General features: G+C 41.0%; 1 protein-coding gene across 1 annotated transcript in view; it reads right to left on the reverse strand.

The window, feature by feature from the left end:
* The window catches only part of CLIP3 (CAP-Gly domain containing linker protein 3), a 75156-nt gene extending 60763 nt beyond the window's left edge, over positions 1-14393 (reverse strand). The window contains exon 1 of the mRNA XM_053721612.1: positions 14169-14393. Coding sequence (XP_053577587.1) covers positions 14169-14192 — 24 coding nt within the window. The 5' untranslated portion in view covers positions 14193-14393. The remainder of the gene's footprint in view (positions 1-14168) is intronic.
* Positions 14394-14607: the final 214 nt, after the last annotated feature.

Consider the following 14607-nt stretch of genomic DNA (forward strand, 5'->3'; position numbering starts at 1 on the left):
GGGTGTTTATTGGTTTGCCTATATCTGGATATTTATTGGTCTCTAAGTCTGTCTATATCTGGGTGTTTATTGATCTTTAGGTCTGCCTATATCTGGGTGTTTATTGATCTGTAGGTCTGCCTATATCTGGGTGTTTATTGATCTGTAGGTCTGCCTATATCTGGGTGTTTATTGGTCTGTGGGTCTGCCTATATCTGGGTGTTTATTGGTCTGTAGGTCTGCCTATATCTGGGTGTTTATTGGTCTGTGGGTCTGCCTATATTTTGGTGTTTATGGGTATGTGGGTCTGCATATATCTGGGTGTTTATTGATCTGTGGGTCTGCCTATATTTTGGTGTTTATTGGTATGTGGGTCTGCATATATCTGGGTGTTTATTGGTCTGTGTGTTGCCTATATCTGGGTGTTTATTGGTCTGTGGGTCTGCCTATATCATGGTGTTTATTGGTCTGTGGGTCTGCCTATATCTAGTTGTTTACTGGTCTGTGGATCTGTCTATATCTGGGTATTCACTGGTCTGTGGGTCTGCCTATATCTGGGTGTTTAAAGGTCTGTGGGTCTGCCTATATCTGGGTATTTATTGGTCTGTGGGTCTGCATATATCTTGGTGTTTATTGGTCTGTGAGTCTGCCTATATCTGGGTGTTTATTGGTCTGTGGTTCTGCCTATATTTTGGTGTTTATTGGTATGTGGGTCTGCATATATCTGGGTGCTTATTTGTCTGTGGGTCGCCTGTATCTGGGTGTTAATTGGTCTGTGGGTCTGCCTATATCTAGTTGTTTACTGGTCTGTGGGTCTACCTATATCTGGGTGTTTATTGGTCTTAGGGTCTGTATATATCTGGGTATTCACTGGTCTGTGGGTCTGCCTATATCTTGGTGTTTATTGGTCTGTGGGTCTGCATATATCTGAGTGTTTATTGGTCTTTGGGTCTGTATATATCTGGGTATTCACTGGTCTGTGGGTCTGCCTATATCTTGGTGTTTATTGGTCTGTGGGTCTGCATATATCTGGGTGTTTATTGGTCTTAGGGTCTGTATATATCTGGGTATTCACTGGTCTGTGGGTCTGCCTATATCTGGGTATTTATTGGTCTGTGGGTCTGCATATATCTTGGTGTTTATTGGTCTGTGGGTCTGCCTATATCTGGGTGTTTATTGGTCTGTGGTTCTGCCTATATCTTGGTGTTTATTGGTATGTGGGTCTGCATATATCTGGGTACTTATTGGTCTGTGGGTCGCCTGTATCTGGGTGTTTATTGGTCTGTGGGTCTGCCTATATCTAGTTGTTTACTGGTCTGTGGGTCTACCTATATCTGGGTGTTTATTGGTCTTAGGGTCTGTATATATCTGGGTATTCACTGGTCTGTGGGTCTGCCTATATCTTGGTGTTTATTGGTCTGTGGGTCTGCATATATCTGAGTGTTTATTGGTCTTTGGGTCTGCCTGTATCTGGGTGTTTATTGGTTTGCCTATATCTGGATATTTATTGGTCTGTAGGTCTGTCTATATCTGGGTGTTTACTGGTCTGTGGGTCTGCCTATATCTGGGTATTTATTGGTCTGTGGGTCTGCCTATAACTTGGTGTTTATTGGTCTGTGAGTCTGCATATATCTGGGTGTTTATTGGTCTGTGGGTTGCCTATATCTGGGTATTTATTGGTCTGTGGGTCTGCCTATATCTGGGTATTTATTGTTCTGTGGGTCTGCCTATATCTAGTTGTTTACTGGTCTGTGGGTCTACCTATATCTGGGTGTTTATTGGTCTGTGGGTCTGCCTATATCTGGGTATTTATTGGTCTGTGGGTCTGCCTATATCTTGGTGTTTATTGGTCTGTGGGTCTGCATATATCTGGGTGTTTATTGGTCTGTGGGTCGCCTATATCTGGGTATTCACTGGTCTGTGGGTCTGCCTATATCTGGGTGTTTACTGGTCTGTGGGTCTGCCTATATCTGGGTATTTATTGGTCTGTGGGTCTGCCTATATCTTGGTGTTAATTGGTCTGTGGGTCTGCATATATCTGGGTGTTTATTGGTCTGTGGGTCTGCCTGTATCTGGGTGTTTATTGGTTTGCCTATATCTGGATATTTATTGGTCTGTAGGTCTGTCTATATCTGGGTGTTTATTGATCTTTAGGTCTGCCTATATATGGGTGTTTATTGATCTGTAGGTCTGCCTATATCTGGGTGTTTATTGGTCTGTGGGTCTGCCTATATTTGGGTGTTTATTGGTCTGTGGGTCTGCCTATATATGGGTGTTTATTGGTATGTAGGTCTGCCTATATCTGGGTGTTTATTGGTCTGTGGGTCTGCCTATATCTGGGTGTTTATTAGTCTGTGGGTCTACCTATATCTGGATATTTATTGGTCTCTGGGTCTGTCTATATCTGTAGTCTGTGGATCTGCCTATATCTGGGGGGTTTTAGTCTGTGAGCCTGCCTATATCTGTGTGTTTATTGGTCTGTGGGTCTGCCTATATCTGGATGTTTATTGGTCTGTGGGTCTGCCTATATATGGGCGTTTATTTATCTGTGGGTCTGCCTGTATCTGGGTGTTTATTGGTCTGTGGGTCTGCTTGTATCTGGGTGTTTATGGGTCTGTGGGTCTGCCTGTATCTGGGTGTTTATTGGTTTGCCTATATCTGGATATTTATTGGTCTGTAGGTCTGTCTATATCTGGGTGTTTATTAATCTGTGGGTCTTCCTATATCTGGGTGTGTATTGGTCTGTGGCTCTGCTTGTTTCTGGGTGTTTATTGATCTGTGGGTCTGCCTGTATCTGGGTGTTTATTGGTCTGTGGGTCTGCCTATATCTTGGTGTTTATTTGTCTGTGGGTCTGCCTGTATCTGGGTGTTTATTGGTCTATGGGTCTCCCTATATCTGGGTGTTTATTGGTCTGTTTGTCTGCCTATATATGGGTGTTTATTGGTATGTAGGTCTGCCTATATCTGGGTGTTTATTGGTCTGTGGGTCTGCCTATATTTGGGTGTTTATTGGTCTGTGGGTCTGCCTATATCTGGGTGTATATTGGTCTGTAGGTCTGCCTATATCTGGGTGTTTATTGGTCTGTGGGTCTGCCTATATTTTGGTGTTTATGGGTATGTGGGTCTGCATATATCTGGGTGTTTATTGATCTGTGGGTCTGCCTATATTTTGGTGTTTATTGGTATGTGGGTCTGCATATATCTGGGTGTTTATTGGTCTGTGTGTTGCCTATATCTGGGTGTTTATTGGTCTGTGGGTCTGCCTATATCATGGTGTTTATTGGTCTGTGGGTCTGCCTATATCTAGTTGTTTACTGGTCTGTGGATCTGTCTATATCTGGGTTTTCACTGGTCTGTGGGTCTGCCTATATCTGGGTGTTTAAAGGTCTTTGGGTCTGCCTATATATGGGTATTTATTGGTCTGTGGGTCTGCATATATCTTGGTGTTTATTGGTCTGTGGGTCTGCCTATATCTGGGTGTTTATTGGTCTGTGGTTCTGCCTATATTTTGGTGTTTATTGGTATGTGGGTCTGCATATATCTGGGTGCTTATTGGTCTGTGGGTCGCCTGTATCTGGGTGTTAATTGGTCTGTGGGTCTGCCTATATCTAGTTGTTTACTGGTCTGTGGGTCTACCTATATCTGGGTGTTTATTGGTCTTAGGGTCTGTATATATCTGGGTATTCACTGGTCTGTGGGTCTGCCTATATCTTGGTGTTTATTGGTCTGTGGGTCTGCATATATCTGAGTGTTTATTGGTCTTTGGGTCTGTATATATCTGGGTATTCACTGGTCTGTGGGTCTGCCTATATCTTGGTGTTTATTGGTCTGTGGGTCTGCATATATCTGGGTGTTTATTGGTCTTAGGGTCTGTATATATCTGGGTATTCACTGGTCTGTGGGTCTGCCTATATCTGGGTATTTATTGGTCTGTGGGTCTGCATATATCTTGGTGTTTATTGGTCTGTGGGTCTGCCTATATCTGGGTGTTTATTGGTCTGTGGTTCTGCCTATATCTTGGTGTTTATTGGTATGTGGGTCTGCATATATCTGGGTGCTTATTGGTCTGTGGGTCTGCCTATATCTAGTTGTTTACTGGTCTGTGGGTCTACCTATATCTGGGTGTTTATTGGTCTTAGGGTCTGTATATATCTGGGTATTCACTGGTCTGTGGGTCTGCCTATATCTTGGTGTTTATTGGTCTGTGGGTCTGCATATATCTGAGTGTTTATTGGTCTTTGGGTCTGCCTGTATCTGGGTGTTTATTGGTTTGCCTATATCTGGATATTTATTGGTCTGTAGGTCTGTCTATATCTGGGTGTTTACTGGTCTGTGGGTCTGCCTATATCTGGGTATTTATTGGTCTGTGGGTCTGCCTATATCTTGGTGTTTATTGGTCTGTGAGTCTGCATATATCTGGGTGTTTATTGGTCTGTGGGTTGCCTATATCTGGGTATTTATTGGTCTGTGGGTCTGCCTATATCTGGGTATTTATTGTTCTGTGGGTCTTCCTATATCTAGTTGTTTACTGGTCTGTGGGTCTACCTATATCTGGGTGTTTATTGGTCTGTGGGTCTGCCTATATCTGGGTATTTATTGGTCTGTGGGTCTGCCTATATCTTGGTGTTTATTGGTCTGTGGGTCTGCATATATCTGGGTGTTTATTGGTCTGTGGGTCGCCTATATCTGGGTATTCACTGGTCTGTGGGTCTGCCTATATCTGGGTGTTTACTGGTCTGTGGGTCTGCCTATATCTGGGTATTTATTGGTCTGTGGGTCTGCCTATATCTTGGTGTTAATTGGTCTGTGGGTCTGCATATATCTGGGTGTTTATTGGTCTGTGGGTCTGCCTGTATCTGGGTGTTTATTGGTTTGCCTATATCTGGATATTTATTGGTCTGTAGGTCTGTCTATATCTGGGTGTTTATTGATCTTTAGGTCTGCCTATATATGGGTGTTTATTGATCTGTAGGTCTGCCTATATCTGGGTGTTTATTGGTCTGTGGGTCTGCCTATATTTGGGTGTTTATTGGTCTGTGGGTCTGCCTATATATGGGTGTTTATTGGTATGTAGGTCTGCCTATATCTGGGTGTTTATTGGTCTGTGGGTCTGCCTATATCTGGGTGTTTATTAGTCTGTGGGTCTACCTATATCTGGATATTTATTGGTCTCTGGGTCTGTCTATATCTGTAGTCTGTGGATCTGCCTATATCTGGGGGGTTTTAGTCTGTGAGCCTGCCTATATCTGTGTGTTTATTGGTCTGTGGGTCTGCCTATATCTGGATGTTTATTGGTCTGTGGGTCTGCCTATATATGGGCGTTTATTTATCTGTGGGTCTGCCTGTATCTGGGTGTTTATTGGTCTGTGGGTCTGCTTGTATCTGGGTGTTTATGGGTCTGTGGGTCTGCCTGTATCTGGGTGTTTATTGGTTTGCCTATATCTGGATATTTATTGGTCTGTAGGTCTGTCTATATCTGGGTGTTTATTAATCTGTGGGTCTTCCTATATCTGGGTGTGTATTGGTCTGTGGCTCTGCTTGTTTCTGGGTGTTTATTGATCTGTGGGTCTGCCTGTATCTGGGTGTTTATTGGTCTGTGGGTCTGCCTATATCTTGGTGTTTATTTGTCTGTGGGTCTGCCTGTATCTGGGTGTTTATTGGTCTATGGGTCTGCCTATATCTGGGTGTTTATTGGTCTGTTTGTCTGCCTATATATGGGTGTTTATTGGTATGTAGGTCTGCCTATATCTGGGTGTTTATTGGTCTGTGGGTCTGCCTATATTTGGGTGTTTATTGGTCTGTGGGTCTGCCTATATCTGGGTGTTTATTGGTCTGTGGGTCTGCCTATATTTGGGTGTTTATTAGTCTGTGGGTCTGCCTATATCTGCAGTCTGTGGGTCTGCCTATATCTGGGTGTTTATTGGTCTGTGGGTCTGCCTATATCTGGATGTTTATTGGTCTGTGGGTCTGCCTGTATCTGGGTGTTTATTGGTCTGTGGGTCTGCCTGTATCTGGGTGTTTATTGGTTTGCCTATATCTGGATATTTATTGGTCTGTAGGTCTGTCTATATCTGGATGTTTATTGGTCTGTGGGTCTGCCTGTATCTGGGTGTTTATTGGTTTGCCTATATCTGGATATTTATTGGTCTGTAGGTCTGTCTATATCTGGATGTTTATTGGTCTGTGGGTCTGCCTGTATCTGGGTGTTTATTGGTCTGTGGGTCTGCCTATATCTTGGTGTTTATTGATCTGTGGGTCTGCCTGTACCTGGGTGTTTATTGGTCTGTGGCTCTGCCTGTATCTGGGTGTTTATTGGTCTGTGGGTCTGCCTATATCTTGGTGTTTATTGGTCTGTGGGTCTGCCTATATCTGGGTGTTTATTGGTCTGTGGGTCTGCCTGTATCTGGGTGTTTATTAGTCTGTGGGTCTGCCTATATCTGGGTGTTTATTAGTCTGTGGGTCTGCCTATATCTGGGTGTTTATTGGTCTGTGGGTCTGTCTATATCTGGGTGTTTATTGGTCTGTGGGTCTGCCTATTTCTGGGTTTTTATTTGTCTGTGGGTCTGCCTATATCTGGGTGTATATTGGTCTGTGGGTCTGCCTGAAACTGGGTGTTTATTGGTCTGTCGGTCTGCCTGTATCTGGGTTTTTATTGGCATGTGTGTTTCTGAGTCTCAGTTAACAGTTGATGCCTGTGCACAATAATTTTGTGTATCAATCTGAATCCTTTTCATTCAGTGTCTGTGCAGCTGTCTGTGCGTCTGTCTTTATCTGGGCATTTATCAGTGAATGTCTGTTTATTGGTCTCTGTGTTTGTCTGTATCTGTTTGTCTTTCTGTATATGTGTGTATCTGTATCTGTGTGTTTACCTTTATCTGTGTGTCTATCTGTATCTGTGTGTTTATCTTTATCTGTGTGTCTATCTGTATATGTGTATCTTTCTGTATCTGTGTGTCTATTTGTATCTGTGTATCTTTCTGTATCTGTGTGTCTTTCTGTAGCTGTGTGTCTATCTGTATCTGTCTGTATCTGTGTGTCTGTCTGTATCTGTGTGCCTTTTTGTATCTGTGTGTATATCTGTATCTGTCTGTATCTGTGTGTGTGTCTGTGTGTCTATCTGTATCTGTGTATCTATCTGTATGTGTGTTACTCTCTGTATCTGTGTGTCTGTATCTGGCTGATTGTTAGTCTCTGTGTATTGATGTGTGTGTCTATCTGTATCTGTGTGTCTTTTTGTATCTGTGTGTCTATGTATCTGTGTGTCTTTCTGTATCTGTGTGTCTTTTTGTATCTGTGTTTATCTGTATCTGTGTGTCTTTCTGTATCTATGTGTTTATCTGTATCTGTGTGTCTATCTGTATCTGTGTATCTATCTGTATCTGCGTGTCTATGTATCTGTGTGTCTTTCTGTATCTTTGTGTCTGTCTGTATCCGTGTGTCTGTCTGTATCTGTGTGTCTATCTGTATGTTTGTGTCTGTCTGTATCTGTGTGTCTGTCTGTATCTGTCTGATTGTTAGTCTCTGTGTGTGTCTATCTGTATATGTGTGTCTATCTATATCTGTGTGTCTTTCTGTATCTATGTGTCTCTCTGTATCTGTGTGTCTCTCTGTATCTGTTTGTCTATCTGTATCTGTGTCTTTCTGTATCTGTATGTATATCTATATCTGTATGTCTGTCTATATCTGTGTGTCTTTCTGTATGTGTGTGTCTTTCTGTATCTGTGTGTTTATCTGTATCTGTGTGTTTATCTGTATCTGTGTGTTTATCCGTATCTGTATGTTTATCTGTGTGTTTATCTGTATCTGTATGTTTATCTGTGTGTTTATCCGTATCTGTATGTTTATCTGTGTGTTTATCTGTATCTTTGTGTCTATTTGTATCTGTGTGTCTTTCTGTATCTGTGTGTCTTTCTGTATCTGTATGTCTTTCTGTATCTGTGTGTCTATCTGTATCTGTGTGTCTATCTGTATCTGTGTGTGTGTCTTTCTGTATCTGTGCGTCTTTCTGTATCTGTGTGTCTTTCTGTATCTGTGTGTCTTTCTGTATCTGTGTGTCTTTCTGTATCTATGTGTTTATCTGTATCTGTGTGTCTTTCTGTATCTGTGTGTCTTTCTGTATCTGTGTGTCTTTCTGTATCTGTGTGTCTTTCTATAGCTGTGTGTCTATCTGTATCTGTGTGTCTTTCTGTATCTGTGTGTCTATCTGTATCTGTGTGTCTATCTGTATCTGTGTGTCTATCTGTATCTGTGTGACTTTCTGTATCTGTGTGTCTTTCTGTATCTGTGTGTCTTTCTGTATCTATGTGTTTATCTGTATCTGTGTGTCTTTCTGTATCTGTGTGTCTTTCTGTATCTGTGTGTCTTTCTATAGCTGTGTGTCTATCTGTATCTGTGTGTCTTTCTGTATCTGTGTGTCTATCTGTATCTGTGTGTCTATCTGTATCTGTGTGTCTATCTGTATCTGTGTGTCTTTCTGTATCTGTGTGTCTATCTGTATCTGTGTGTCTTTCTATAGCTGTGTGTCTATCTGTATCTGTGTGTCTATTTTCCCTTTTGTAAGTATACTGACATTACTCTGTGTTTTCTGTGTCTATATTACTGTCTGTTTGTCCCTTGGTCTGTTTATGTCTGTGTTTTTGTGTCTGTCTTTGTCTCTTTATCTGTATGTGTCCATTAGTCTTTGTGTTGATACATTTGTGTCTGTGTGTCTTTCTCTGTTTCTATCCATTTTGCTAGCTCTATGTATCTGACTGTGTGTCTATCTGAGTCCCTCGGACATAGTCTGTGTCTATCTAGGGCTCTATACTAAGTCTGTGTGTCCAGTTGTATAGGCGTCCATCTGTGTTTGTTTGTGCAACTGCATGTGTCTGTATATCTGCCTGTGCACATCTGTCTGTGTCCAGTCATCGGTGTCTATATGTCTCTCTGTGAGGCCGCACTGGCTGTCTGTGGGTTGCTCTGTATTTGTGACTCCATCTTTTTATTTATCTGTATGCCAATTTATGTCTGTATCTTGTATGTGTCTATATATCTATGTCTATATATCAGGGTCCGTCAGTCTGTGTGTGCATACATCTGCCTATCTGTGCGTCTGTCCCTGTACATGTGACACCATCTATGTCCATGTTATTAGTGCCCAAAATTAATTGTCTCCTTAGACATCTGTCCATCACCTACCCCTGTATGCTGTGAACACACATCACATTGCTAGAATATTCTATGTTCACTCTACTCTTCTCTTACCATCTACCTCTGTGCTGAAGTGAGCATGTAGCAGGCCACCCCAGCAACAAATGGGTTAACCACCTGCGTACATCTAAACGTCTGTGCGCGCACAGTATCATTTCCCGTAGGTAAAAGAGGGGGCTCTATTTGTTTAGTGGGGACCCCCAAGACTCACCTAAGGGCTGCTGGCTGCTGTCCCTGTCCTGAATCCCCGTTTCTGTGATACTCTGCCTAGCTCTGGTGCTGATGATTTGGTCCTGATGCTGGTCCAAGCGATGGGATTTTTGTCTTCACTCTTCCTGCGTCATAAGGATGCAGAAAACACTGAGCTGATAATGAGAGGGAGGAGAGAGAGGGAGGAGGGATGTGAGACTGTCATACGGAGGAGGGGAGAGAGGAAAAAGTGTCACAGGGAGGAGGGGAGATGGAAAATTGTCACTGGGCGGAGGGATGAGAAGAGAGGGAGACAGAGAAAGAAGGAAAAAGGATAAGTGAGGAGAGAGAGATGAGACAGATAAAGGGGTGAGAGATTTATACAGCTGATGTGAGATAATATCATGTAGTAAGATAAAATGGGACAGAGAAAGAGAATCAGAGGGAGACAAAACTATTGAGAGAATAAAGATAGAGAAAGATTCTGAAGGAGGATTTAGAAAGTCACCGGAAGAGGGAATAGAATAGCAAAGCCCACCATTAATCTGTTTTGTTCATGGTAACATATTCAAATATTTTATTTTATTCTTATTCTGATCCCTTCTGTTAGAAAGTGAGGAGACTTTGCAGAGACAGGAGGACAACAGGCCGGGGGAGAGATGGTGTTATACTGGATGAAAAGTGAGAGGAGAAATATAGCTATGGGGGATTTTTAGCAGAAAGGGACTTAATGAATAAGAAATGAGTAAAGTGTTACTGCTTTTCCACATCTTTATAGAGCCAAGAGAGACTGACAGCACAGACTACTAAGCTTCATTTTGAAACTGGTTCCAACTGGAAGCTGTAATACTCTGGTTTGGACAACCCCCCCTAAACTGAAGTGTATTTGTCATGGGGAGTGGTCCCAAAACAGAGTTTATAATGAAGTATTTATACAATGTAATAGGATGCTATACATATGAGAGGGTTAGAGGTGTATTTAGTTTTTGTGCTGCATTAGGTGCCAAGATATCTGCTGCCCACTCACCACAAACAATTGTAGCTCCTATTTGCCACATATACCATTTAGTTTGAATTGTTTTACTATTAAATAATATTATTTAAAATATATAATATAATATCACTGCATTTCTCACAATCGGAGGGAGTCAGGCACCATTATTAGACAATGTAATAAAATTAATAAATAACATATTTGGAGAAAACAGGAGTTATAGAAAAAAGAACTCAAAATGTACTGCTCTAGGCATAGACTATAAGCGAAAATAGACCACTGGATAAGGTATTTTATTTTCAAAACTGAGATTTAAAGGGATAGTCTACTCCAGAATTTGTATTGTTTAAAAAGATAGATAATCCCTTTATTACCCATTCCCCAGTTTTGCATAACCGACACGGTTATATTAATATACTTTTTACCTCTGTGATTACCTTGTATCTAAGCCTCTGCAGACTGACCCCTTATCTCAGGTCTTTTGAAAGACTTGCATTTTAGCCAATCAGTGCTGACTCCTTGGTAACTCCACGTATGTGAGTACAATGTTATCTATATGGCACACGTGAATTAACGCCCTCTAGCTGTGAAAAACTGTCAAAATGCCTTAAAGGGATTAGATATTAGCATATGAGCCTACCTAGGTTTAGCTGTCAACAAAGAATATCAAGAGAAGAAAGCAAATTTGATGATAAAAGTAAATTGTAGAGTTTTTTTTAAAATTGCATGCCCTATCTGAATCATGAAAGTTTAATTCTGACTAGACTGTCCCGTTAAGGACACAGATAAATGAAATGAAGAATTGTGTGATTTATATTCTGATTAGTGTTTTCATGTTGGTATTGACATAGCCACAATAGACAGATTGGCTGTAAATCACACATCGAAGATTTAGACCCTGACTATCTAAAATTTGTCTGATTAGTGAGAAATATCACGACAGATACAAAAGGACAAGGATAGAGGGACAAATAAGCAGTCTATGGGGCCGATTTAACAAAGGCCGAATGGCCTGAATGTAACTGATTCCTCCTGAAACAGGAGTTAAGAAGCAACGGTTTCAAGACCGCTGCTCCTTAACTCGTACACCTCCTCTGAGGCCGCGGATATGAATCCGCCCGATCGCATACGATCGGGTTGATTGACACCCCTTGCTAGAGGCCGCGAATCTGCAGGGGGTGGCATTGCACAAGCAGGTCACCAGAACTGCTTGTGCAATGATAAATGCCGACAGAGTATGGTGTCGGCATTTATCGATCTGCTCGCACTTTGTTAAATCCGCCCCTATTTGTCTAAAAAAACGCCACAATTTATAGATACACTATTTAAAAGACAATGTCCAAGAGCATTTATAAAAATAGTCTACACCGCTTGCCTGGCCAGGGTTGTATCCACACAACGCATTTCAGAGCTCCTTTCCCTTCCTCAGGTGTGAGCAATATCATACCAGCCTTTGTATTGATTTTCATCCATCATAAAATTCTCTAAGAAAAAGGTCTAAACCTGGATATCTTTGAGGGTTGTGAACTGACTTCTATAGAGAGTTATGAATCTCCCTGGAATGCATAATCTCACAGTTTAGAACAAATTTGACAAAGAGTGTTAAATCAAATACAAATTATATTGGGCGGTTTCCTTTGTAATTCACCCTGAATTTGTTTTGCACACGTCATTTTCTTTCGGTTCAATAAGTGTATTAGATATTTTGAAACAAACTTGCCAGCTTATATTCAGTGTGACAAAACAGCAAGACCTGTAGGTGTAACATGCTTAGAGAATTCTGATAACAACTGCAATAAAACGTCATGCACACAAAGGGAATGTTCCTATTCAAACCACTCACCAAGGCTACGAGACTCATTGCACAATAGAAATATAAACCCTGTGAATTTTTACCTCATGATTATTTTAACTTCAAGTGAATGTAAATTTTCGCGAATGAAAGCCCTGTTTTTAAAAATACTATTAAAAACAGGGGCACTTTAATTCATGAAAGTTTACATTGCAGCCGTTTTTTTTTTTTTAAATACTTAGCTTTTATTCCTTGCAAGCTTGGAACACCGGAGCAGCGATTCCCCCACCCCCAGGTCGTCTCTTCGTATGTCAGAAATGACAAATCCGGCTTCCTCCAATCACGGCGTGGCTCCAGGCAACGTTTGCTCTGGGGGGGGAGCCGTTATTGGAGGAAGCCGGATTCGTCATTTCTGACATACGAAGAGAGGACCTGGGGGCGGGGGAATCGCTGCTCCGGTGTTCCAAGCGTGCAAGGAAAACAAGGTATCATTACATTATCTAATTACTGAACATAGTAGTGAACAAGAATATCACCCATAGGTCTGCTCTGATGAGACATACTAGTTTATCTGACAAAAAAAAAAAAGGGGGAGAAATGAATTTCTTAAAACAAAGATGCACATAGATGAATTACATCTTTGAATAGAAACACATTTGCAATATCAATGTATTTGCCAAAATCACTGTTTTAGTGTTAGCAATTTCTTCTGCACGTGCATGTGAAGCATAGCTAGATATTCTCAGTGCACCAGCATTTTAAATACTGCAGCTGCTCAGAGCACCAGTGGGGCTTGTATCATATCAGCAATTAACAAATTGAGTCATTACCAGATGGCACAAGTACCTTAGGCTCCCTGAGCAAGTGTGTTTAAAATGCTGGTGCACGGTGCATACTTAAATACACATTTGAAACAGCTATAGCTTTTATTAGAAGCATTTTTGCTAATGCATGTATATTACAAAATTGCTTCTGTTCAATACTGAAATGCATCCATGTGGATTCCAATTTTGGCTGGAATGTCCCTTTAATTTCTACAAAGTGAAGAAAGAATTTTGCGCAGTAATATAAATTCGCTATTTCCGTCTGACTCTTAATACAAAATTAAATTCATACTACAGTATTAATACAATATGGTATACATAATTCAATTGTAAATGGTACAGTTTACATTCAATACACTTTTCAAATGCGTTTTGTTTTATTGAGCACTAAACTGTATTTATGTGTTTTGCCTTTGCAAACGGAAATGTAAGTTATACGCCAGCTATCGAGGTAAGATTTGCCTTTAGGTGACGGTTGCTCCAGCACTGGTGGATCTCTAGAGATAATTTGGCCTTTAGCAAGAAGCGTGTGCTTTTAGAACATAATAAGAATGTTGCTAGCTTATTTACTGTGCTAAGGAAAATTACAGAAATATCCATTACATTGAAATATAAATATTAGGTTGATTGCAATCTTTCCGTTCCCATTTATCCGTGTATTTTAGACTCTGATCCGTGTTTTTCAAGTTCTGAGTGATCATGATTCAAGTGATAACATTTCTGAATTGAAAACAAATCAGATCGGATCCAAGCAGATAGCCTGGTAAATGCCCACATGGGTTTAGATTCCAAGTGGAGCGCTAATTTATTGCGTGCCCGCAAACGGGAAAATTTGTCTGTGTGCGATAAATAATCATCCATTATAAGTGGCTGGCTATTGCTACCGCAAGGTCGCAGTTACAATTAGCACTCCGAAAATTAACCAGAGGTCAGACCTTTGTTTCATTTTTCCAAAGTGTCCCAACTGCCCCCCCCAAAAAAAAAATGTGTAGTGCCTTATTAAAAATTGTAGCATCTTTTTTTTAAACTACTGCACTAGGCCATTTTTGAGGCTAAACTGTGGGGTGTTAGAAAAAAACGGCACTGAATAGCGCCTTTACATTGCGGCATATACACATATTAACACATAAATACAGGTATATATGTATATAAGCCTATACATATATATTTACACTTTGCTGCCCATCATTGCGCTACTTACCCTCTTTGCTGCGCTACTTCTCATGACGTGTCTGACGGCATTAGAACGATGCTCCCAATGGAGCCTATTGAAGCGCACTCTCGTGAGCACAAAGCTTCCCTGTAATATGAACGCGAGGTCGCGTTCACATTGCACCTAACTTGTAATACCAGCACATATTTGCGTGCAGTGGTATTATAAAGTGGAGCACAAATAGCTTTCACAGAAGCGATATTTTGCACTAAACTTATAATCTAGCCCATGATGTATGAGCAGCAGTGGGTTTAGGCGATGAAAATCTTCTCGACTTTGCACTTTAGTTCAGAAACAACATGGACATATGAAATTCAACACACAAATGGTGTAGATAATGTACAAAACCTGACTTTTCAAAATGTTTATCAGTATTCAGTATTTGGAATAATTCTGTTATTTTGTGCATATCCAATACACTATAAAA

Source organism: Bombina bombina, chromosome 7 (assembly GCF_027579735.1).
Source record: "Bombina bombina isolate aBomBom1 chromosome 7, aBomBom1.pri, whole genome shotgun sequence".
NCBI classification, from domain to species: domain Eukaryota; kingdom Metazoa; phylum Chordata; class Amphibia; order Anura; family Bombinatoridae; genus Bombina; species Bombina bombina.